Source organism: Acinonyx jubatus, chromosome E4, assembly GCF_027475565.1.
Source record: "Acinonyx jubatus isolate Ajub_Pintada_27869175 chromosome E4, VMU_Ajub_asm_v1.0, whole genome shotgun sequence".
NCBI lineage: Eukaryota > Metazoa > Chordata > Mammalia > Carnivora > Felidae > Acinonyx > Acinonyx jubatus.
The window spans coordinates 27,907,301-27,929,402 of NC_069395.1; the positions used below are offsets into that span (position 1 = coordinate 27,907,301).

Here is a 22,102-nt window from a genome sequence, read left to right on the forward strand (position 1 = left end):
CAGATCAGAAGTCTGAACTCGGTCTCACTGGGCTAAAATCAAGTTTTCAGCAGGGCTAACTCCTTCTTAAGACTCTGAGGGGAGGCTCCATTTCCTTGCCTTTTTCAGAGGCTGCCTGCATTCCTTGGCTCACAGCCCCTTCCTCAAATCACTCGTCTCTTGCTTCTATCATCGCATCTACTACTGACTCTGATCTCCTGCCTGCCTCCCTCCTATAAAGACCTTTGTGATTATATTGGACTCACTTGGATAATCCAAGATAATCTTCCCATTTCAAGACCCTAAACTTAATCACATCTACAAAGTCCCTTTGCCATACAAAGTAACATATTTACAGGTTATGGAGATTAGGATATAGACATCTTTGAGGGGACATTAGTCAGCCTACCACACACTCCTATGGCTCTAATTGGAACTCTGCATCCTCTGCCTACGACCTAATTGTGTTTTCTGTTCTTCTCTTTTATATTTTCTCCTCTTGTCTTCCACACTCACGGCTTCAACTCTCACCTTTATGCTAATATCCAACTCTCTCATTTTAAATATGAGGAGACTGGACCCTATATAGGGAGGTGATGACTAGTCTTGAATCACGGATACAGTATTTCTACTTGGATGTCCTCAGAGCTCCTTGGTCCACGACTGTACTAACTCCTATATCCATCTGAATAACAAAATTCTTTCAGACTCACAGGCTAGAACTGTATTTTTCTTTCCTTTCTCATCTCCATCCTCTCTGCTGGTTCTTTCTTTCTTTTTAAGTTTATTTATTTATTTTGGAGGGGGAAGGGGCAGAGAGAGAGAGAGAGAGAGAGGGAATCCAAGCAGGTTTCGTGCTATCAGCGCAGAGCCCGACATGGGACTTGAACTCACGAACTCTGAGACCATGACGTGAACCAAAACCAAGAGTCGGATGCTTAACCAACTGACCCACCCAGGTGCTCCTCAGCTGGTTCTTTCATCTGTGTCCTTCCGTTCATTCTGAAATCCAAATGCAGCTTCATATTCCTTAATGCTGCTTTGGTTGGGTTAACTCCCCTGCTCAAACCCACAAAAGTCTTCTGCTAAGGACTCCATCAAGCATTCTTGGTCTGGTGTTTGATATTCAAAGTTCTCTAGGATGTTATCCTCACCCCTTCCCTAACTCTCCAAATGCATCCATTTGGACCCTGCTGTGTCCCCTCTGCCTGCACACCAGATTTACTCCTATTTCTCTGCCCACACTGCTGCACCATCATGGACTGCCTTCCTTTGTCCCTCCACTTAGGAGTGCATCTTTGCCCGTTATCATAGAAATTATCACTCTAAAACTAATTGTTTATTTATTTATTTATTTATCTATCTCCAAACCAGGCTCTGAGTTCCTTGAGGGCAGAAACTATACCTATCTATCAACAAACATACACTTTAGCACACAGACAATCTGCTATTAGGTATTCAATATTAGCTATAAATTAACAATCTAATAAAATCTCTCACAAGGAAGATAATACAGTAAACCATATCCAAATGATGATATATTATTCAAACATCAAAAACTTTACTTTCAAAGCATATTCAATGATATAGGAAAACAATTACAAGGAAAATTAAGTGAAAAAACCAGGAGACAGTGTATGATACCAACTTTGTAAAGACGTTCTTACACACATACATATAAACTCAATATAATGTTAAAAAAGAAATCTGAAAGGAATATACTAAAATGTTAATAGTATATTAAATATTGGAGATATATATTGGAGATATACTCCAAGTAGCCTGATTTTAAATCACTCTCAATTTTTTTTATAATTTCATTTCCTAAATTTTTTAAGAATGAGAGGCAATTTAGTCCAGTAAGAGGCAACATATAGTTAAGAACACGGACTCTACAGTCAGACTGCCTGGGCTCAAATAAATTCTAGCTCTGCCATTTACTATCTGTGTGACCATGGGCAGTGTCTCAGTTTCCCCATCTCTGTAAAATCCAGACGATAATACTAATAATAATACCTTACTCATGAGCTGTTTTAAGTATTACACACAAGTTCATATATTAAAAGAACTTGGAAGAGTCCTTGGCTCAGAGTAAATACCACATAAGTGGGCGTTACAATAACTACTACTAACTACTACAGCTCCTGTTACTACTATTATTACTACAGTCATTAAAACTGACTTATCACTACGTAACTATTAGAAAGAGCTTAAATAAAAAGATAATACCAAGTACAGGAAGGATGAAGCAACTGGAACTCATACATTGCTAGTTGGAATGCAAAATGGTAAAGCCACTTAAGAAGTCTGGCAGTTTCTTTTAAAGTTCATTGCCACATGACTCAGTTATCCCACTGCTAGGAATTTAACCAAAGTGAAATGAAACATATCCACACAAAAATGTGAATGCAAATGCTTCTAGCAGTTTTACTCATTATTACCCAAAACTGGAAATAATCCGAATGTCCTTCAACTGGTGAATGGATACACAAACTATAGTACTTCCATATATATGCTGGACTACCACTCAGCAATAAAGACCACTGAGCTACTGACACATGCAACAAAATGGATGGATGTCAATGCATTCTAGCAAATGAAAGCAGCCAGATTCAAAAGGCTTCATGCTGTATGATTCATCTATATGGCACTGTGGTTATGGGAACAGAACATGGATGAATGACTGCCATGGGCTGGGGGTGGGAGGAGGAGTTGGCTACGAGGAGCACAAAGAAATCTTGGGGATAACAATAATCCTCTATATCTTGACTCCGGCGGTGGTTACACAACTGCATGTATTTTTCACAACTCACAGAACTCTACATGTAAAAAAGGTGAATTATACTGTATATACTGTATATATCCTTTAATTTAAAAAAATACTTAAAAATAAGCAAGCAATGACCTAATTTTAATTTACCAACAAAACCTGTCCAACCTTCTACCTTTAGCAGAATTATGCTTAAACTACACACACTGACAGCTTACCTGTTTAAAAATACCCACAGAGAAGACTCTATAAGCCCAAATGATAGCATATAGCTACCCTACAAGATGGATTTTGAGATCGGGGCAACAAAAATTTGGCTAGGAAACGAATAAAAGTCACTTACATCTGTACTCAAACCAAACCAAAACAAAACAAAATGGAAAAATACCCCACCATAAAAATAATCCTATTTTTCAAATCTGGCTCTGAGGTCCACTATGGCATGGAAACTTGGGACTAATACTCATAAGGCAAGGGGCCAGGTGCCCAACATAGCCTGATGCATCATATCAACCAATCTGAAGAGTAAATGACTCAGGATGACTATTCTAGATCCACAATAATGAAGCAGCCAATAAGATTTCCTTAATCCCATATTGCCTTGGGTCCTGACACTAAGCAAAATTCAATATGTAGGGTAAGGCAAAGTCATTTCACAGATGGAACTATAAGCGAAATAAGTAATAAACTTGGAATAAAAGAGAAACGGTTAAAGGGTGCTGGGTGACTCAGTCAGTTAAGCGTCCAACTTCGCCTCGGGTCATGATCTCATGGTTCACGAGTTCGACCCCATGTCAGGCCCTGTGCTGACAGCTCAGAGCCTGGAGTGTGCTTTGGATTCTATGTCTCCTTCTCTCTTTGCCCCTCTCCCCCTGGTGCTCTGTCTCTCTCTGTCTCTCAAAAATAAATGTAAAAAAAAAAGAGAGAGAGAGAGAGAGAAAGGGTTAAGAATACAAGTTTTAGGGACACCTGACTGGGTCAGTCCATACAGCACGTGACCCTTGATCCTGAGGTCATGGGTTCAAGCCCCACATTGAGCATAGAGATTATTTTATTTATTTTTTGTTTTTTGTTTATTTATTTGAAAGAGAGAGAGGGAAAGCACATGGCATAGGAGGAGAGAGTGAGAGACAGAATCCCAAGCAGGCACTGTCAGTAAAAAGCCCAATGTGTGGCTCAACCTCACGAACTGTGAGATGGTGACCTGAGCCTAAATCAAAAGTCAGACACTTACCTGACTGAGCCACCCAGGCACCCCTTATTTTATTTTCTTTCAAAGTTTATTTATTTATTTTGAGAAAGAGAGAGCTCGAGCGAGCGAGGGGCAGAAAGAGGGAGAAAATCCCAAGCAGGCTTCACATGGTCTGTGCAGGGTCCAATGAGGAGCTCAAACCCACGAACTGTGAGATCATGACCTGAGCCGAAGTCGGACACTTGACTGAGCGACCAAGGCGCCCCGAGATTACTTTAAAACACACACACACACACACACACACACACACACACACACACACGTTTTATTTCACCATACCTATTGGCACACATACATACTATTTATACTGAACTGAACACATCATCATCTTAGTCTTCTTCTGCTTAACGCTGTCTCACTCTGAATATAAATTGTTCTGCCTTTCCTCCTTCCCTTCTCATCTGTTTCTATCTCCACCTTTCTTCCTGAGAAGTAGATATTTTTAATCTCCCTGAAGCTACAGGTCAGATTGGGGCAGCTCTAGAATAACAGAAAACACTAGGAGTTGAATTCCAGTCTGGGATGACCCTGAGGGTCCAAACTCGGACTCTGAGACCATTACAAAACCAACCTGAGTTTCTGAGTCAAGTATAGACTCATTCTGATCTCTATGTGGACTGACATTAGCATCCACTACACCCAACACAGATATAAGTCAATAAACTATATTTTGAAGAAATAAGCAGGCATTCATTCTAACAAATCCCAGAAAATCTTTCTGAAAACAAGCACCTGTCTCTTACAGCAGCCCAACAAGATGGCAGATACAGTTTTAAGAGCTTATATCTAGACTTAGAGCACCCAAGATCATAACACTAAGGATACAAAGATAGGTGATAATAATCAACCTTGCAAAATAAAGAAATAAAAATAAATTTCAAGAAGTACCACTGCACACAAAATTATTAACCCACACTTCATGCCGTATAATGTATATAAATAAATGAAATGGGAATTCCTCTGGGAGCAAAGAAATGCTTTCAAGGGTTATCAGATCAGATTAAAGCCTTTTTCATTGGTCGCCCTGGGATACTAAGAACATATACAATTTATTCACCCAAGCTTAGTTAGTCTGTATCAGTCCCCAAGACTTTCATAAGAGAAGGTCTAACCTTTGAGCTATTTCTTACCTCAGTCTATTTCAAGTATTATTAATAGGCCCCCTGGAGCTTATCATTGACTCAAGCACCTCGTGGCCTTGGCAAAGGCTGCCAAGAAAGAAAGGTCTCTAAGTCAAAAGTAGCATCAAGGCACCACAACCTGAAGTGTAAATCATCTACTTGTGACCTTGTGGGGAAAGGAGAAAAGTCAACCACCAGTATCATCTGGGGGTTTCTTCCAACATGCCAAGATGGTAATTCACAGTTGGTCAAGAGGCCATGGCCAAACAAAAGGGAGAAAGAAAGCAATTATCTTGATAATTCATGTCGTGCATATATAACAGGTGGATATTTTAAATAATTCAGATAATTGTACCACTCTCCATTTCACAGAAGGACAGTCACAGAGTCAGTTGTTCAGCTACTGGCAGCTCCAGTCTCACATTTTGAATATAACCTTTCATACCTTAAGAGTTCTTCAGATCATGGAGAAACATACTGTCACTCTATGGAAACTAACTTGAGAAAGAGTTCCTGGGCCAATAAAGGCCCCTTGTCTTGATTCAAACAAAGAGATGGTTTCTCAACATAAGATTTATTCGGCCTCAAATCTTCGAGCAGTTTAATCTTTAGCTGAATTTGTCTATTATTGAGTAAACCTATACAATTCAACTCATTGCCAGCCCTGTAAACAGGGAGGAATGCCAATATTACATATGCAGGTGTTTTAAAAAACAGAACCAAACACGACTCAGAGCTGTCATCTCCTTCCTCTCCTATTTCGAAGGATTACTGAATGTGAAGAGCATACTAAGTGAGAGAAGTTGTACTTCACAATCTGGGATGGTGGTTAAGATAGAAGAAAAGGCACCAACAAGGTCAGCCTCAGGAGAAGGGAACAGAAAAGTGGTCACCTTGTATGAGAAGGAGACCTACCAGAGTGACGTCAAAGTAGGTGCTTTTCTCAGGGCATTATTAAAATGTGTTTCGTAAGGACCAGGTTCAGAGAGCAGAGTCATCTTAGAAGAAACAGGGCTACTGCGTTACACTAAGAAAAATACTTTGATAGAATCATGATTCAATAAAGGAACACAGGGACCAGAAAACTGGATTCTATTTCTCTATCATCTATAAACCCATGAAATGGTTCCTTCCAGAATCTAGATCTCAATCTCCTAAATAAAAATTCACCTTCTCAAAGAGTTCGGAAACTTAAAATAATGAATATGGTCCTCTTAGCATATATCTTATTTATATTCAGCTTCTTATTAGGTGATATATAAAGCTCTGGAATTTAAGTCTGAAAAATCCATGCCTGAGGGCAACTTCTCTCCTTCCTAATCTTGCACAAGTAACAATTTTCTGAGCTTCAGATTCCTCATCTGTAAAATGGGAATTACAACACTACTTGCCACACTTACTTCAAGAATCACTGCTGAGATTCATATAGGGGAGAGACATATGAAAGAATTTTTAAAGAGCAAAGGACCACACAAATGTTGGTTGCTACCTTAGGTGGGGCACTGTTATAGCAGGAAAATAAAACAGATACAAATAGGATGAAAAGAAGTTTCCTCCATCTGAGAGAGAAGGGTTGCAAACACAGTGAGGAATAATTTTAAGCTATTGGCTGATACATTCAGTGAAGTGGTAAGACGCAAAACGGAATTATTATTTAGAAGTGGGTTCTCATGCCAACACGTTGACCTTGCACACACAACAGAAAAAGAGAAATAAGAAAGATTAAGAGTGGGTGTCCAGCTCTCAGCTCACCGAAGTAACTGATGAAGTTCCATTTGGGAAGGGAGAGTGGAGTTAGTTCTGACAATCAGTATATATTGAAGGTTACTGCATAAGTAAGAAAATTGTTGCATAAGATGAGACAAGTAAAAGTGTCATTACTAAGCACAGCATTGTTAAGTTATCCGCAATCCATGTACTATAGCTACAGATAGGGCAAATGATTTCTATAGAAAGCTTTAAGCAAAAAGAAAGGAAAAAGGCTATTCCACAAGTATCAAACAAACATAAGTGATTCAGTAGGTTGGTTCTCCATAGGGAGCTCTTAGGGAGGTAATGCTCCTAAGAAGACGCCTACGACAATGAGGTCAGGGGTGTTCTAGGAGCCTGTAGGAGACACAAACTGTTTCTGAATCATTACAAACCAGCAAAACAAGGTGTGGTTTCAGAAGATCTGCTTGCCTTAACCCAATACAGGGCTTTGCTCTCTGAGTGATCGAAGATATTCTATCATAGGGTCACACAAACGGAAAACTGAATTTTCTGAGAAGGCATCAGACAAATGACGTTGACTATGCTTTCACGAGTGCCGCGGTGTCCAGGCACACCAACCAGACCGAGTGAAGAAGACTAATCTATAGGGATAACACCGGAGACCAAATCATCAGTAACCATGACAACTCAAGTAGGTGGAGGGAAATACAAACACTGACCAGGCAGCTGGGTGACACTATTCCTTCAGGTAGAGACCCCGGAGTCTGAAAAAGACTTGATTAGTGGAGGAAGCTGGCCAAGAATGAAACCGACTAGCCCCAAAGGACCATGCAGGAGGGCTCGGCGGTGACACTAACACTCTCTCCATGGGCCGCCCGCAGGGGTCACAGGTTCATCGGTAGGAGACTGGACGCCCATGAAGCCGAAAAAGGAGTTACCTGGTGCAGGGCTGTCAAACCGTCCACGTTGACCGTGTCGATGTCTGCACCTCTTGCCAGAAGCTTTTTCACCTCGTCGGTGTCCCCGCTAGAGCAAGCGGCCAGGAAGACAGCACCGTCCTCGAAGCGGACTCTTGGGCTCCCGCGACGAGTCTGAGCCTGCCGCCCGGTGCCTCGTCGCTCCGCGGGTTCCTGCTCTGTCAGCGAGCCCCGCCAGCGCCGAAGCTGCTCAGCCCGCCGCATTCGCGCCGACTCCGCCCGCTTCCCGCCTAGGTGCTCCAATTCTGCCATTGCTTCGGCCTCAGCAGCCGCTGCTGAAACTACCACCACTGGATTGCTATTGCTGCCCCAGTTGCCGCTGCCGCTTCCCTCAGAGCGCTTCAGCCGGGAGCAGAAGGCGGAGACCCCCGCACCGCCATCTTTACTCCTCCCGCCACTAGCACCGCCCGCACGCTCCCTCGGCTTCAACACGCAGGCGCTGCCCGCGCCTCGGGTCATCACGGGACTTGTAGTAAGAGACGGGCCCCGAGGGCAGGCCATGGCCTTGAGGGAACTACAAATCCCTGGATGCATCATTGAAGAGGCGATGACAGCCTCTCCCTACTTAGCCAGAGGGGTCACCTTTGCCCTAAAGCTGGAATTGTTTCCCGGACCGGCGTCAGCCTCTTTGGGCATTTTGGGAATTGTAGTTTATTCTTGTAGTGACTGCCGCCTAATCTTGGGTCCCTAATTATCACATCAGTCCTTTGAAGTGCAAAAGAGGCAGTAATTATTCCTATTTTCTGTTGGGGAAAACTAGACATAAAGTACCCGAAAGACTCAAATCTATGCCGTGGTTCTAAATTTAGAGTTTTATTTACATTATAACGTATAATACGTTAATACGTATTAATCACAGTAAACCTAAAGGTGCATGGGGAGGAGGAGCATAGATACATATACAGTGGTACATATTATACATCAATTCTTTGAATGAGACACTTATATTTTAGGCCCTAAAAAGATCCAGGAAAGGATGCATCCCAGGATAGCGGAAAGAATATAAGCTTTCAATTCAAATTGAATTGACTTCTCTAAACAAGTTACTTGATTTCTCTGAGCCTGTTTCCTTATTTGTAAAGTGGGAATAGTAACACCTCACAGAATAGTCCTGTGGATCAAATAATACATTCAAGGATACCTAGTAATATACTTGGCACATTTATGCTCACAATAAATATTAACTTCCCTTCTTTCTCCCTCCTCCTCTTCTACCCTTATCCTGGGTCTTAAATTCTTAAGAGACAGAGTGGATACCTTGACTTTCATGATTTCTAACCCCACCCCCCACAAAGTTACAAAACGACAACTATGGGGCATACTAAATTCCCAAGGCTGCAAACAGGACATTTTCATATTCACAGTAAACTTGGTTATAAAACCTGTAAGCCTGATTTAATACCTATACCAGGGCTAAGGCCATGGACAAAATATAATTAAATGTGGTGTCCATAATGAAAGAGAACATATACAATTATTAGGTTCTGTATGTTTTCAAATAGTCTTCTGTATATATAAAATTTTTCATTAAAAATTATTACAAGTGATTAGGTCATTGTAAAGGGAAACTTTATTATATTCCATTGTGAACATTTGTGGTTGCCTCAACTTCCCCTGAGATGAATTGAGAATTAAATGAACAATGACATGCAAATGCAAAATATTATGTTTTAGAATACCATGTGTATCCACAATAGGCTTTAATTAGATATTCTTGAATACTTTATAAATATTGTCCTACTACGGCATCTTTGTGAATGGTGAATAACAATATGCATTAAATTATCAAGGGGCATCTGGGTGGCTCAATCAGTTAAGTGCCTGACTCTTGATCTAGGCTCACGTCATGAAATCATGATTTGTAAGATCAGCCCCTCTGTGCTGAGCATGGAGCTTGCTTGGGGTTCTCTCTCTCCCTCTCCCTCTCTGTCCCTCCCCCACTTGCTCTCGTGTGCATGTGCTCTCTCTCTCTCAAAATAAACTAATAAATAAATAAAGGGGTGCCTGGGTGGTTCAGTCGGTTAAGCATGTGACTTCAGCTCAGGTCATGATCTCACCATTCATGAGTTTGAGCCCCACATCAATCTCTGCACACGTGCAAAGCCTGCTTGGGATCCTCTCTGTACCCCTCTCTCTTTTTCTGCCCCTCCCCCACTTGTGTGCATGTTCTTTCTCTCTCTCTCTCTCTCTCTCTCTGTCTGTCTGTCTCTCAGGATAAATAAATAAACTTTTAAAAAAAGGGTGCCTGGGTGGCTCATTGGGCTCTGTGCTGACAGCTTGGAACCTGGAACCTGCTTGGGATTCTGTGTCTCCCTCTCTCTCTCTCTCTCAAAAATAAATAAACATTAAAAAAATTAAACAAAAAATAAAAATAAAATAGTTAAGATGTAATCATTTATACTTTATATAGCCTTGTTTTCCTTACTACTGCGCAATAATTTATACTCACTGTAGAACTTGTCACCCCTCTTCATCTACTGCAGTTAAAAATATTCTGTATGAGGGGTGCCTGGGTGGCTCAGTCGGTTGAGCGTCCGACTTCAGCTCAGGTCACGATCTCGCTGTCCGTGAGTTCGAGCCCCGCGTCGGGCTCTGGGCTGATGGCTCCAAGCCTGGAGCCTGCTCCCGATTCTGTGTCTCCCTCTCTCTCTGCCCCTCCCCCATTCATGCTCTGTCTCTCTCTGTCTCAAAAATAAATAAACGTTAAAAAAAAATTTTTTTTTAAATATTCTGTATGAGATTCATTTTGTAACTTGTCAACATTAAACCTCTTATTACAACTCAGCCTCTTGCTGATAATTAACATTTCCCACAAGCTCTCAAACAGAACTCTCCCTATAGGATAAAAGAAATACAGATATTATATCAGATAGGAAAGAATATCCAGCTAGATGCTTAACCTTCTTCAAGAAACCATCATTAACTAAACTCTGCCAATCTAGATAGAAGCCAAAAAGTAGAGAGGGGCAAGGTTTTGGCATAACACAAATTGCTGAAATCTCAGACAAATCTCTGGGCAGCAATCCATGTATACTATCTTAATATTATGTTCCTGATACACAATGGCTCCTCAAAAAAAGCATGTATTATTGAACTGTATATTTTACTGACCTAATGGTTTTCTAATAAGAATTTTTTAACTGGGGTAAAATTTTCAGAGATCAATAATGTTACATTTCTTTTGGCTGTATTATTTTCACATTCAGAATCAGGGAAGAAGACACATCTGGTGCTAGTTGTATAAATACGCTAAAATTGAGCAAGTCCAAGTTAAATCCTTTCATTCCTAAGAGGTACACTTAAATTTCAACAGGAAGAATTCAGTCTCAACAGTAGGAAGTTCCAGGAAATACTACCTTACTATATCTATTTTATTTGCTTTTGTTATCCTGAGGCCATTAGAGTGTAATGCCTTCTTTGGAGATTGTAAAGAAAAATATAAGTAACTAAGTTCCTTGGATAATTTAAGTGCATACCTACCTGGAAGGAGAGGAATGTATCTTCAGCTATGTGATTACAAAAAGCAGTAATAAGTATTATAAACCAATTAATTTAACTGGCTCAGGCAAAAAAAAAAAAAGCCATGCCACAAAAAATAAAACAAAATTAATCTGTGTATAATGGCTCAAAAAAGTTTTTCAAAATTAAAATCATGGAAGTTTTTCTGAAACATCTTCCCCCAACCAGGAATTTCTGAGAATAAATTTATATCATCGGTCCATTAAACAAACCTGATAGTTTAGATTTACTAACAAAAATACTCCATATTAAAGAAAATATATTTTATATTCAAATGAGTAAACACTGACAAATAATCACAAATATGTTTTTGCTTTTAAATGTATTAAGGGAACTAGCTATGATGCATATATATTCTTGTGTGAAGAAATTTTTGTTAAGTAATTTCCCACAATACACTTAAAAAATAAATCATAATATTAGAATACTTCCTTTATAAAAGCAATAACACCTGTATACGGTTAACAAAAATTTTTCAGCCTGGCCTCTATTCTCACCAGTTGACATACCTCCCTCTGGTGGACAAATGGAAACTGTACATTTAGCCCCTGGAGTTCTCTTTACCTTTTTTCTTTTATTCAATCCTTTCAATTTGGTTGCCAAAATTTTTGGCATTCGCTTGCTTTATGATACTATCTCTCCTTTCCACCAGACTCAACACAGTTCCTGCTTTTTCTAAGAGATGTCTTTAATATTTTATTTTTTCTTTGAGAGAGAGTGAGAGAGAGAGAGAGCCAGTGCAAGAGAGGGGAAGAGGGGCAGAGGGAGCGAGAGAGAGAATCCCAAGCAGGCTCCACACGGAGCCCAATGAAGGGCTGGATCCCATGATCCCGGGATCATAACCTGAGTAGAAATCAGGAGTCAGTTGCTCAACCAACTGAGACACCCAGATGCCCCTTTAAGAGACATTTTTAAGACTCATTTCTCAGACGGGGCCTGCTTGGGATTCTCTCTTTCTTTCAAAATAAATAAAAAGAAAAAAGATGTTTAAGACTCATTTCTCTTCCGAGGAAGTAATCCATTTCAATTCTGAAGATATAACTGTAATTGAGATTCAATTACAGTTGGGGTAGGAAGAAAATAGACACTGAAGGGATTAAAAAAAAAAATCAGCAGTAACATAAGCAGCCAACTCTAGAAAACACTTCATTACAATGAGGAAATACTAGCAATAAATGCAAAACCCCAGTAGTGAACTGGAAAATAGGTTGAACAGTCCTAAGACTCCTTATGTTTGTAATTCATAAGCTACTTTAGTTGATTCATTCTTAAAATCAACGTGGGGATCCCCAGGGTAGAACCATGGACACAGAGCTAGTGAACATGTGGGTCTCCAGGGTAGAGGTAACATACCAGGCAGTGGGCTCCCGGAACCACGTGCTACTTAACACCATTGTGGACTACCCTAATTAACTTCCACTTGAACGCTTCCAGTGATGAAGGAATTCACTACCTCTCATGTTTACCTGTTCTGTTCTTCAAGGTTCTAATTGCTACAGTGCTTCATTGAGCTAAATTCTGCATCGCTTTAGCTTTCATCCATTGGTCTTTGATGTGTCCTCTGAAGCAGAATTTTCCATGTGAAAGAATACTTAAATGAAGAGACGTCTCACGCATTCCCTTCTCCAGTTCAAATATTTCCGGTTCCCTTCATTGTTCCTCCTATGAGGCGATTTCCAACTTCTTGCCTGCTCTGACAGAGAGAGCTGACTTCATAACAGAACTTGTCACCGCACGGGCCACACCAGTTGGTGCAGCCGGGCAGAACCTACGAGCGTCTCAGCCCTGAACGCCAGCTCCGCGTAAGAATGGACGGGTGGCGTCGGAAGCGCGCTCCGATTTGAAAGCGGCGCGAGCGGAAGTCAGGTCAGAGCGCTAGCCAATAGGGCGCTGCGCTCCTCCCCCGGGCATTGCTGCGGGCCAATCGCAAGCCCCTAGGGGAGGGAGGCGGAGCCGCACCGAACTTCTGGGCTTGCGCAGGGGCGGGGAGCAGCTGCTCTGAGCGCTGCGGTGTTGCGAGTTGAGTTCGCCCAGGTAAGAGGGGAGTTTTCTGGTTGCGAGGTGGTGAAGACGCATGCCAGCGTTGGTCCCTGCGGTGCTAGGTGGAAAGGAGTCCTGTTTCTGCCTGATGGAGTTTCCACTCTTCGGAAGGGAGAAGCTGGGAAAAGCGGAGGCTTTGTAGAATCTCTGCAGCCCTTTGGTGGCCCGAGCTCCCCGAGCGCAGCAGGAAGTGTGTCCCTGGGAGAAGTATGCCTCGGGGCCACGCACAGGCGGTTCTGCCTTCTTCACCATCTGGTCCAAAGTTCACGTTTCCTTCATTAGCTACTGAAACTTATTACAGGGCTGCATACTGGTAGGCATTGTTGATTAAAAAAAAAATTTTTTTTAATTTCTTTTAATGTTTGTTTATTTTTGAGAGGGAGAGAGAGAGCGAGGGAGACACAGAATCGTCGCAGGCTCCAGGCTCCGAGCTGTCAGCATAGAGCCCGATGCGGGGCTCGAACCCACGAACTGGGAGATGTTGCCCTGAGCCGAAGTCGGGCGCTTAACCGACTGAGCCCCCCGGGAGCCCCTGATTCAAAAAATTTTTTAAAAGAAAGGAAAAAAACTTACATAGATAGACTAGACCTGCCCTCAAGGCATTTTGCCCTTAGGAGGAGAGGCTGTCAGAGATGAATTACCACTCACGATGCAAGTTGGTGTGGAAGCAGAGAGGGTGACCTTTGAAAGGAGTAGAGGATTGGGATGCATTATTAGAGAAGGGCAAGAAGTGATCATTTAATGTGTATATGTCTGTAGGTATGAAAGAATGAGACCCTTGTGGGCAGCAAGAAGTCGCTGTGGCTGAAGCACAAGTTTGTGGAGAGTAGTTACTGGAAATGAAGTTGGAAATAGGCGTTGGGGTTTGATTGTAAAGAATCTTTGTGCCCAGAAAATAGTCAGTAATTAATGGCTTTTGAGCCAAGGAGTGCCATACACCAATTTGTGTTAATATCGTGAGACTGGGGTCTGGTTGAAGCAACCAGAGAAATTTCTTTAGAGAAATTGTCTGGCTTGTTCTCACCGTATTCTAATCCCTTTACCATGCCTTTCCCCTGGGTTCTCATTTCATATAAAACTACACTCTGTTACTTGTGGATTCTTACTGTCCTTGCTTTCTCAGTATCTGCTCACTGAGAAAAGTAGTAAGGATCTGTATATGAAAGGTGAGGTTAATTATCTAGTAAAATAACTGCCTCCAAAAGACGATACTCTTATAATAGTTTTTTTTTTAATGTTTTTATTTATTTTTGAGACAGAGAGAGACAGAGCATGAGCAGGGGAGGGGCAGAGAGAGAGGGAGACAAAGAATCTGAAGCAGGCTCCAGGCTCCGAGCAAAAGATGATATTCGTAATGGGTGTGGCTAAGGAAATTTGGAAGTACTTTAAGGAATAATTTAGGGGCACCTGGGTTGCTCAGTCGTTTAAGCGCCTGCTTCAGATTCTGTGTCTCCTTCTCTCTCTCTGCCCTCCCCACCTTGCCCTCTCTCCCTCTCCTTGTCTCTCTCTCTTTCTCTCTCTCTCTCTCTCTCTCTCAAATAAAAACAAAAATTTTTAAAGAATAGTTTATATGAAAGGTTGTTGTAGTATAATTATATTTAACGATTTAATTCACTTGTAAAATTATTAATCTTATTTAAGTATTTCCGGAAGAGTTTGTTAATTGTGGAGGAGCAGCAAACCTGAAGATTAGAAAAGAAAGACCCAAAGGACCAATTTATCTGCAACACAGTGCAGGAGAGTGTCTTTACCTAACCAATACACAAATTTACTCTCCTTTAAACATCCCTGTGATTGAGGTAGGTGCCTCAATCTAAATTTATGATTATCATAAATAACAACCATTCAGCTTACAATCTGTGCCCACCAGGTAATCTTCTGATTATAATTAGTTTTCCAAGTAGAAATAACTTGAGAGACTGTGTGGGATTAAAATTAAAGATTTTACTGTAGTTGTACAAATTAATTAATTGACCTTTTAATGTTTAAGCCTTTGTGAGTGAGCCTGGAACAAATTAGTACATCTAAGCCCTACTAAATCTAGGTTTACTGCCAAGTTGAGTTTTTAGTTTATAAAACTGAGAACCAGATCCTGAGGTGTATGTATTTGTGGACTTTTATGAGGTAATTCTAAAACTTCATATGGAAGAGCAGAGGATCAAGAGTAATCAAGACATTCCTGAAAAAAAAGAACAAGGTGGAGGAACTCAACTTATATATATCAAGTCCTATTAATAAGTTATAGTAATTAAAATAGGTATTGGCTCAAAGATAATCCAATTGACCAGTGGAACAAATTGAAGAATCCCAAAACAGATCTACCCATATATGGAAATTTAATTTATGACCATATCAGCAGGGAAAGGATGGACTTTCCAATAAAAGGGACTAAGACAATTGGTTATTCATATGGAGGAAGAAATCCAAAATTGGGCCTCTACCTGACAGTATACCGAAAAAGTGATTCCCACTGGATTAAAGACTTAAATCATAACACATTTAGAAGAATATGTAGACAAATAGCTAAGTTTGGGGGTAGGGAAAATTTTAATACACAAAAGTATCCGTGTAAAGGAAAAGGTTTTAAAATTGATTATGTTAGAGTTCATAGTTGTGCGTCGGTTCGAAGACATCAAAAGTTTGTCAAAAGACAAACTGGCAGATGGTATATGTAACTGGTATATGTAACATCAAAAGATCCGTGTCCTTTGAATAGTAGCTAAAGGGAGAAGTAGAGTTAGGAAGGGTGTTGAGTGGGTGTGGATGTGGGTGTTTGTTTTAGGTGAGAGAGATTTTGAGCATATGTGAATGTTGATGGGAAGGAGGTTGGAAATACTAAAGAACTGGAAGAATGTGGAATCCAAGGTACATGGAGAAAACAGACATTTAAGCCTTTGCTTGTAAATATCTCAGAGTGAGACTACCTCCATATCATTCATTCCTTGCTTTCCTCACAAAGCTTATATGGACTTCCTCCCGCAGCTAATATTTGTCAATCCTTTTCTATGCCAGGCATGCTGAGGGGGCGGTGGGGGGTAAAATTAGACCCAGGCTCTACCTCATGAGTTTATAATTTGTCAACGGAAACAGACATTAATTGAAAACTTGGAGTGTTGTTTGTTGTTTGTAGAACTTTTTTCATTATTTACACTTTATTTTTAAAATTTACTTGCTTGAATAGATAACAAGAAGGAAATAGAAAAAGCGTAGATTCCCTTCTCAGAATGGGGATTGATATGAAGAATTTGTTTTTTACTATATTGAAGCCATGTGCTAAAAACCCCAGTCACTATTGCTGACTATTTCATGGTTGCCCCTTTTCTCCCTAGTGAATCCCAGCCAGCTCCTAGGGTGGTGCAGTGAACTGTGTGTGGTTCCTTCTGCCTGGGGACCATGCAGAGAGCTTCCCGTCTGAAGAGGGAGCTGAAGTTGTTAGCAACAGAGCCACCCCCGGGCATCACTTGCTGGCAAGATAAGGACCAAATGGATGATCTGCGAGCTCGTACGTATCATGTGTTGCCTATGATGACCCTACTGGAGATTGTGCTGAAATCTGAACATTTGTATACTCTAAAGTAGAGACCAATGGCAAGGTCAAAGTGCCCTGCCACCTTTCTAACCCTAATTTGTTTACATGTATAAAAAGATTTGCTTGACATTGCTTCTTTGGTCTTTTATTACACCTTTTGCTGACTTGTAGCCAGGATTTGGGCACCAGCTCTGAAGCAGTGTTTAGACCAAAGGTCACCATCTCAAATATCTGTGAGGCCAGACAGGAAACATAAATGATTAGAATACTGCAGTCCATACAAAACAAATCTGCAGCTTGTATTTGATCTATGGTCAGTATTGTCCAACTTCTGTTTTGATCTTCCATCTCTCCTTTGTTTGACGCCATGAAACAAAGTACATGGGTACATTGGTGTCTTGCATGCGAGCTTATTAAAGCCCTGAAAGAGAATTACTGTCCTAGACCTAGCTTTTCTTTAGGACCGTCAATTTTATTAGGTCTGTATGGTGTGGTCATTTGAATCATCCAATTACCTTTTAACTAGGTTTTTTTCTTTTAAGAAATATTAGGTGCGGCTGACACACCTTATGAAAAAGGTGTTTTCAAGCTGGAAGTTATCATTCCTGAGAGGTTAGTATGAATTAGATTCTAAACTTACTAAGCACAGTTATTGGAAGATAGAGTAATGTAGTAGAGTGTTAAATGTAGGAGTTAAAGGTCCTAGGTTTTAATCCTAGTCTTAGGATTTAATGTGACCTTGGGCAAGTTATCTCTCCGGAGTTCAAATTCCTTCTCTAAAAATGGGTTAGATCACATATAAGGCCCCTCTTTTTTTCATTGTGCTGAAATGTATGTAACATAAAATTGATCATTTAAACCACTTTTAAGTGTTTGGTACGGTGGCATTAAATACATTCACGTTGTTATGCACCTATCACCATTCTTCATCTCCAGAACTTTGTCATTTTCCCAGACTGAAACTTCATACCCATTCATCAGTAACTTGCCAGTCCTCTCTTCCCCCTGCACCTGGCAACCACCATTCTACTTTCTGTTTCTGTGTTAAGGCCCCTTTTAATTCAGATCTCCTTCAAGGTTCTCATCGTGTGAGTTGCAGTTGCAGATTTGTGCAGAATGAGGAAGGAAAGAAATGAATGTCCGTTATGTAGACGTCTATTCACTAGGTCAGATCCTGGCCAAACTTGTTAAAGTCCTGAGAGAAGTTGCGTAATAGTCATGTGATAGATCAGTTCTGAAAATAGACTGGGAATTTTCCAAGGTTTGTGTCTCAGTAAAAAGGCATAATAACCAAATGGCAATGTATAAATCTTAATTGCATCCTGTTTTTAAAAAAACCATATGTAAAAAAAAAAAAAAAAGACTGGGGAGCAATTGAGGATATCTGAATAGTAGATGATATTGGAGAATAAATTTTTAATTTTTTCATAGGTATACTGGTAGCACTGCAGTTATATAGGAGAATGACCTTATTCTTGGGAGACACATGATGAAGTATTTAGAGGGTGAAGTGGCTTGATCTAGGTGGTGGCTATATGAGTGTTTTTAATGCTATTATTTCAACTTTTGTAAGTTTTCATAATAAAAATTTGAGGAGAGAAAAGTTTTGCCTGTCAAAGGCTGTCTTCCTGATTAGTCATCAGGAAACTTTATAATACATTAAGAAGCAATATTTTAATAAAAATTCTCTATTGTCCTATGCTTTCAAAGGTATCCATTTGAACCCCCTCAGATCCGATTTCTTACTCCAATCTATCATCCAAACATTGATTCTGCTGGACGGATTTGTCTAGATGTTCTCAAATTGCCACCAAAAGTGAGTGCTGGGTAAAGGGTGGACTGTATAGCCGTCTGTGGTTCTCCTCTATATAACTTGAATTAGAGTATAACATTTTTAGTAATACACAAGTATCTGCCTATTTGTCTGTGTATAGGGTGCCTGGAGACCATCTCTCAACATTGCAACCGTGTTGACTTCTATTCAGTTGCTCATGTCCAAACCCAACCCTGATGACCCACTCATGGCAGACATAGTAAGTATCTTCTTTTCCTCTGCGGCCCATATCCTACTTTCTTTATACCTCCGACTTCATTTGTGAGGATAGCTGTGGCAGCTGCAGCTGAACCACTACAAATCATTTTTCTTTCCACTGACTCTTCTTTGATTTTGTCTCAGTCCTCCGAATTTAAATATAATAAGCCAGTCTTCCTCAAGAATGCCAGGCAGTGGACAGAGAAGCATGCAAGACAGAAAGAGAAGGTATGATGATTGTACAGTTCTGATTTTGCTCCTGTTGTTAGCCCATTAAAAGTGTATCTGTTTATAAATGTATACATGTTTATGAACTTTGCTAAGTTTGTACTGTACTCTAGAGTAGCTAATTGATCTTTTTCTCCTATTGCAACTTTCTAAATACTTATTCAGCAAAACAGCCTAGTAGTTCAAACAAAAAGTACATTTTTCCTTAATAGTTGTCATCTATTGATAACACTAGAGGGCAGGCAGCATCTGGTTAATTTTATTTATATATATATATATATATATATATATATATATATATATACACACACACTTTTCAATTTAATTTTTTTAAATTTATATCCAAATTAGCATATAGTGCAACAATGATTTCAGGAGTAGATTCCTTAGTGCCCCTTACCCCTTTAGCCCATCCCCCCGACACCCCCTCCAGTAACCCTCTGTTCTCCATATTTATGAGTCTCTTGTTTTGTCCCCTCCTTGTTTTTATATTATTTTTGTTTCTCTTCCCTTATGTTCATCTGTTTTGTCTCTTAAAGTCTTCATATGAGTGAAGTCATATGATATTTGTCTTTCTCTGACTAATTTCACTTAGCATAATACCCTCCAGTTCCATCCACATAGTTGCAAATGGCAAGATTTCATTCTTTTTGATTGCCGAGTAATACTCCATTGTATATGTATACCATATCTTCTTTATCCATTCATCCATTGATGGACATTTGGGCTCTTTCCATACTTTGGCTTTTGTTGATAGTGCTGCTATAAACACTGGGGTGCATGTGTCCCTTCAAAACAGCATATCTGTATCCCTTGGATAAATACCTAGTAGTGCAATTGCTGGGTCATAGGGTAGTTCTAGTTTTAGTTTTTTGAGGAACCTCCATACTGTTTTCCAGAGTGGTTGCACCAGCTTGCACTGCCACCAACAATGCAAAAGAGATCCTCTTTCTCTGCATCCTCGCCAACATCTGTTGTTGCCTGAGTTGTTAATGTTGGCCATTCTGACAGGTGTAAGGTGGTATTTCATTGTGGTTTTGATTTGTATTTCCCTGATAATGAGTGATGTTGAGCATTTTTTCATGTGTCAGTTGGCCATCTGGATGTCTTCTTTGGAGAAGTGTCTATTCATGTCTTTTGCCCATTTCTTCACTGGCTTATTTTTTTTTTGGGTGTTGAGTTTGATAAGTTCTTTGTAGATTTTGGATACTAACCCTTTATCTGATATGTCGTTTGCAAATATGTTCTCCCATTCTGTAGGTTGTCTTTTAGTTTTGCTGATTGTTTCCTTCGCTATGCAGAAGCTTTTTATTTTGATGGGGTCCGAGTAGTTCATTTTTGTTTTTGTTTCCCTTGCCTCCGGAGACTTGTTGAGTAAGAAGTTGCTGTGGCCAAGATCAAAGAGGTTTTTGCCTGCTTTCTCCTCGAGGATTTTATGGCTTCCTATCTTACATTTAGGTCTTTCATCCATTTTGAGTTTATTTTTGTTTATGGTGTAAGAAAGTGGTCCAGGTTCATTCTTCTGCATGTCGCTGTCCAGTTTTCCCAGCACCACTTACTGAAGGGTTAATTTTTTTATATATATTCTTGGGGGTAGCATGGATAAATGAGAGATGACTTAGATTCTTTTTTCAAAGTTTTCTTTTTTAATGCTGAGAAGCGACTACTGCAGGAATCAGGAAGGAGTGAGAGAGGTAGAGGAGGGAGGGGAAAATTAACATTTCTTATGGGACCATTCATGGAAGAAGGAAAATTTCCCTGATTTAAATTGATAGAACTTCCTCCTTTAACAATACAAATTGTAGGAAAACAAAGATTTGCACGTTCTGTTTCTTGCTGAGTTATAACATCCTTCAGATTGAGTTAAGTAGCAGTTACTTATGAAAAGAAACAAAAATTTAAAATATACAAAAGATTGAGGAGGATGCTTTTGGAGGGAAAATTATATACAAGAGGCAACAAAGAAGTACTTGGAAATAATATTACAGCACTTCATTGTTCTCCATCCTGGTTTTAGTGTGAACCTTCTATCTTACTGTATCTGCTCCTTTTTAGGCTGATAAGGAGGAGATGCCTGGTGATCTGCCAGAGGCTGGTGACTCAGAAGTATGCAGCACAACAGAGAAAAGGAAAGCCAGGCAGCTGGGAGGCACAGAAAAGAAATTTTGCCCTGATGCTTAGGGGTTCGTCCTGGTCTATCTTAGTTAATATATTCTTTGCTAAATGCTCTAATTTGCTTACCTTTCTTGACTGTTTGTCTTTGTATTTGTTGACATTATCATTTTTTGTATCGTCTAAAACAGACCTTGTGTATTTACATATTCTCTACATAGATGCTGTGAGGGTAGTTTGTTTTATTTAGCTTGTACATACGTATTTTGAAACCTTTTAAACCTGAAAAATAAATAATCATTTAATGTTGAATGTGTGTTTATCCTGAATGTGTGTCTGGGAGCAAACTGTCCAGAAAGCTATATAATAAGAATGTTAAAATATTTGGAATTTTCTCTTTTATTTTGCCAACTTTCCAACATCACTCAGGACACTGAATGTTTGACGTAGATGTAAAATAGCTATTGGAAACAGTTCAGTTACCACTAAGCTTTAGGGATTCTGGGTTTTCAGATTTTATTTTATTTTATTTTATTTTATTTTATTTTATTTTATTTTATTTTATTTTATCTTTAGAAGGGTTTTTTTTTTTTTTTTAATGTTTATTTATTTTTGAGAGAGACAGAGACAGAGCTTGAGCAGGGGAGGGGTAGAGAGAGGGGGAGACACAGAATCCGAAGCAGCTCCAGGCTCTGAGCTGTCAGCACAGAGCCCGATGTAGGGCTCGAACTCACAGACCGTGAGATCATGACTTGAGCTGAAGTCGGACGCCCAACCGACCGAGCCACCCAGGCACCCCGTTTTTAGAAGTTTTAATACAATGTGGGAAT

General features: G+C 40.0%; 2 protein-coding genes across 16 annotated transcripts in view; one reads left to right on the top strand and one right to left on the bottom strand.

Moving 5' to 3' along the window:
• Positions 1-8,230, bottom strand: part of PPP1R12B (protein phosphatase 1 regulatory subunit 12B) — a 216,657-nt gene extending 208,427 nt beyond the window's left edge. For 10 of the 12 annotated variants that reach the window (XM_053209247.1, XM_027074710.2, XM_027074709.2 and 7 more), the window contains exon 1: positions 7,774-8,229. In XM_053209247.1, the coding sequence (XP_053065222.1) occupies positions 7,774-8,064 (291 nt within the window). In that variant the 5' untranslated portion in view covers positions 8,065-8,229. Of the gene's footprint in view, positions 1-7,773 lie in introns of all 12 variants that reach the window. The other 2 variants (XR_008293090.1, XM_027074712.2) reach the window with 1 other exon arrangement.
• A 5,039-nt stretch (positions 8,231-13,269) lies between these two features.
• UBE2T (ubiquitin conjugating enzyme E2 T) lies at positions 13,270-21,584 on the top strand. 4 transcript variants are annotated; one of them, XM_015070616.3, is made up of 8 exons: positions 13,278-13,365; positions 15,013-15,170; positions 16,701-16,873; positions 17,443-17,512; positions 18,611-18,716; positions 18,835-18,933; positions 19,077-19,160; positions 21,216-21,584. In XM_015070616.3, exons 3-8 carry the CDS (start codon positions 16,765-16,767, stop codon positions 21,339-21,341), a joined length of 594 nt encoding a protein of 197 aa, XP_014926102.2. In that variant the 5' UTR covers positions 13,278-13,365; positions 15,013-15,170; positions 16,701-16,764; the 3' UTR covers positions 21,342-21,584. The 4 variants fall into 4 exon arrangements, with proteins under 4 accessions (XP_014926179.2, XP_014926102.2, XP_026930505.2 ...); XM_027074704.2 differs by lacking the exon at positions 13,278-13,365 and adding an exon at positions 13,372-13,684; XM_015070693.3 differs by lacking the exon at positions 15,013-15,170 and having other exon boundaries at positions 13,270-13,365.
• The last annotated feature ends 518 nt before the right edge of the window (positions 21,585-22,102 follow it).

Bases quoted from the DNA above. Each gene is read 5' to 3' on its own strand.
- UBE2T (XM_015070693.3), top strand. From the start codon at position 16,765: ATGCAGAGAGCTTCCCGTCTGAAGAGGGAGCTGAAGTTGTTAGCAACA. The intron at 18,717-18,834 runs GTGAGTGCTGGG...GTCTGTGTATAG, and splicing joins TTCTCAAATTGCCACCAAAA to GGTGCCTGGAGACCATCTCT. The intron at 19,161-21,215 runs GTATGATGATTG...GCTCCTTTTTAG, and splicing joins ATGCAAGACAGAAAGAGAAG to GCTGATAAGGAGGAGATGCC.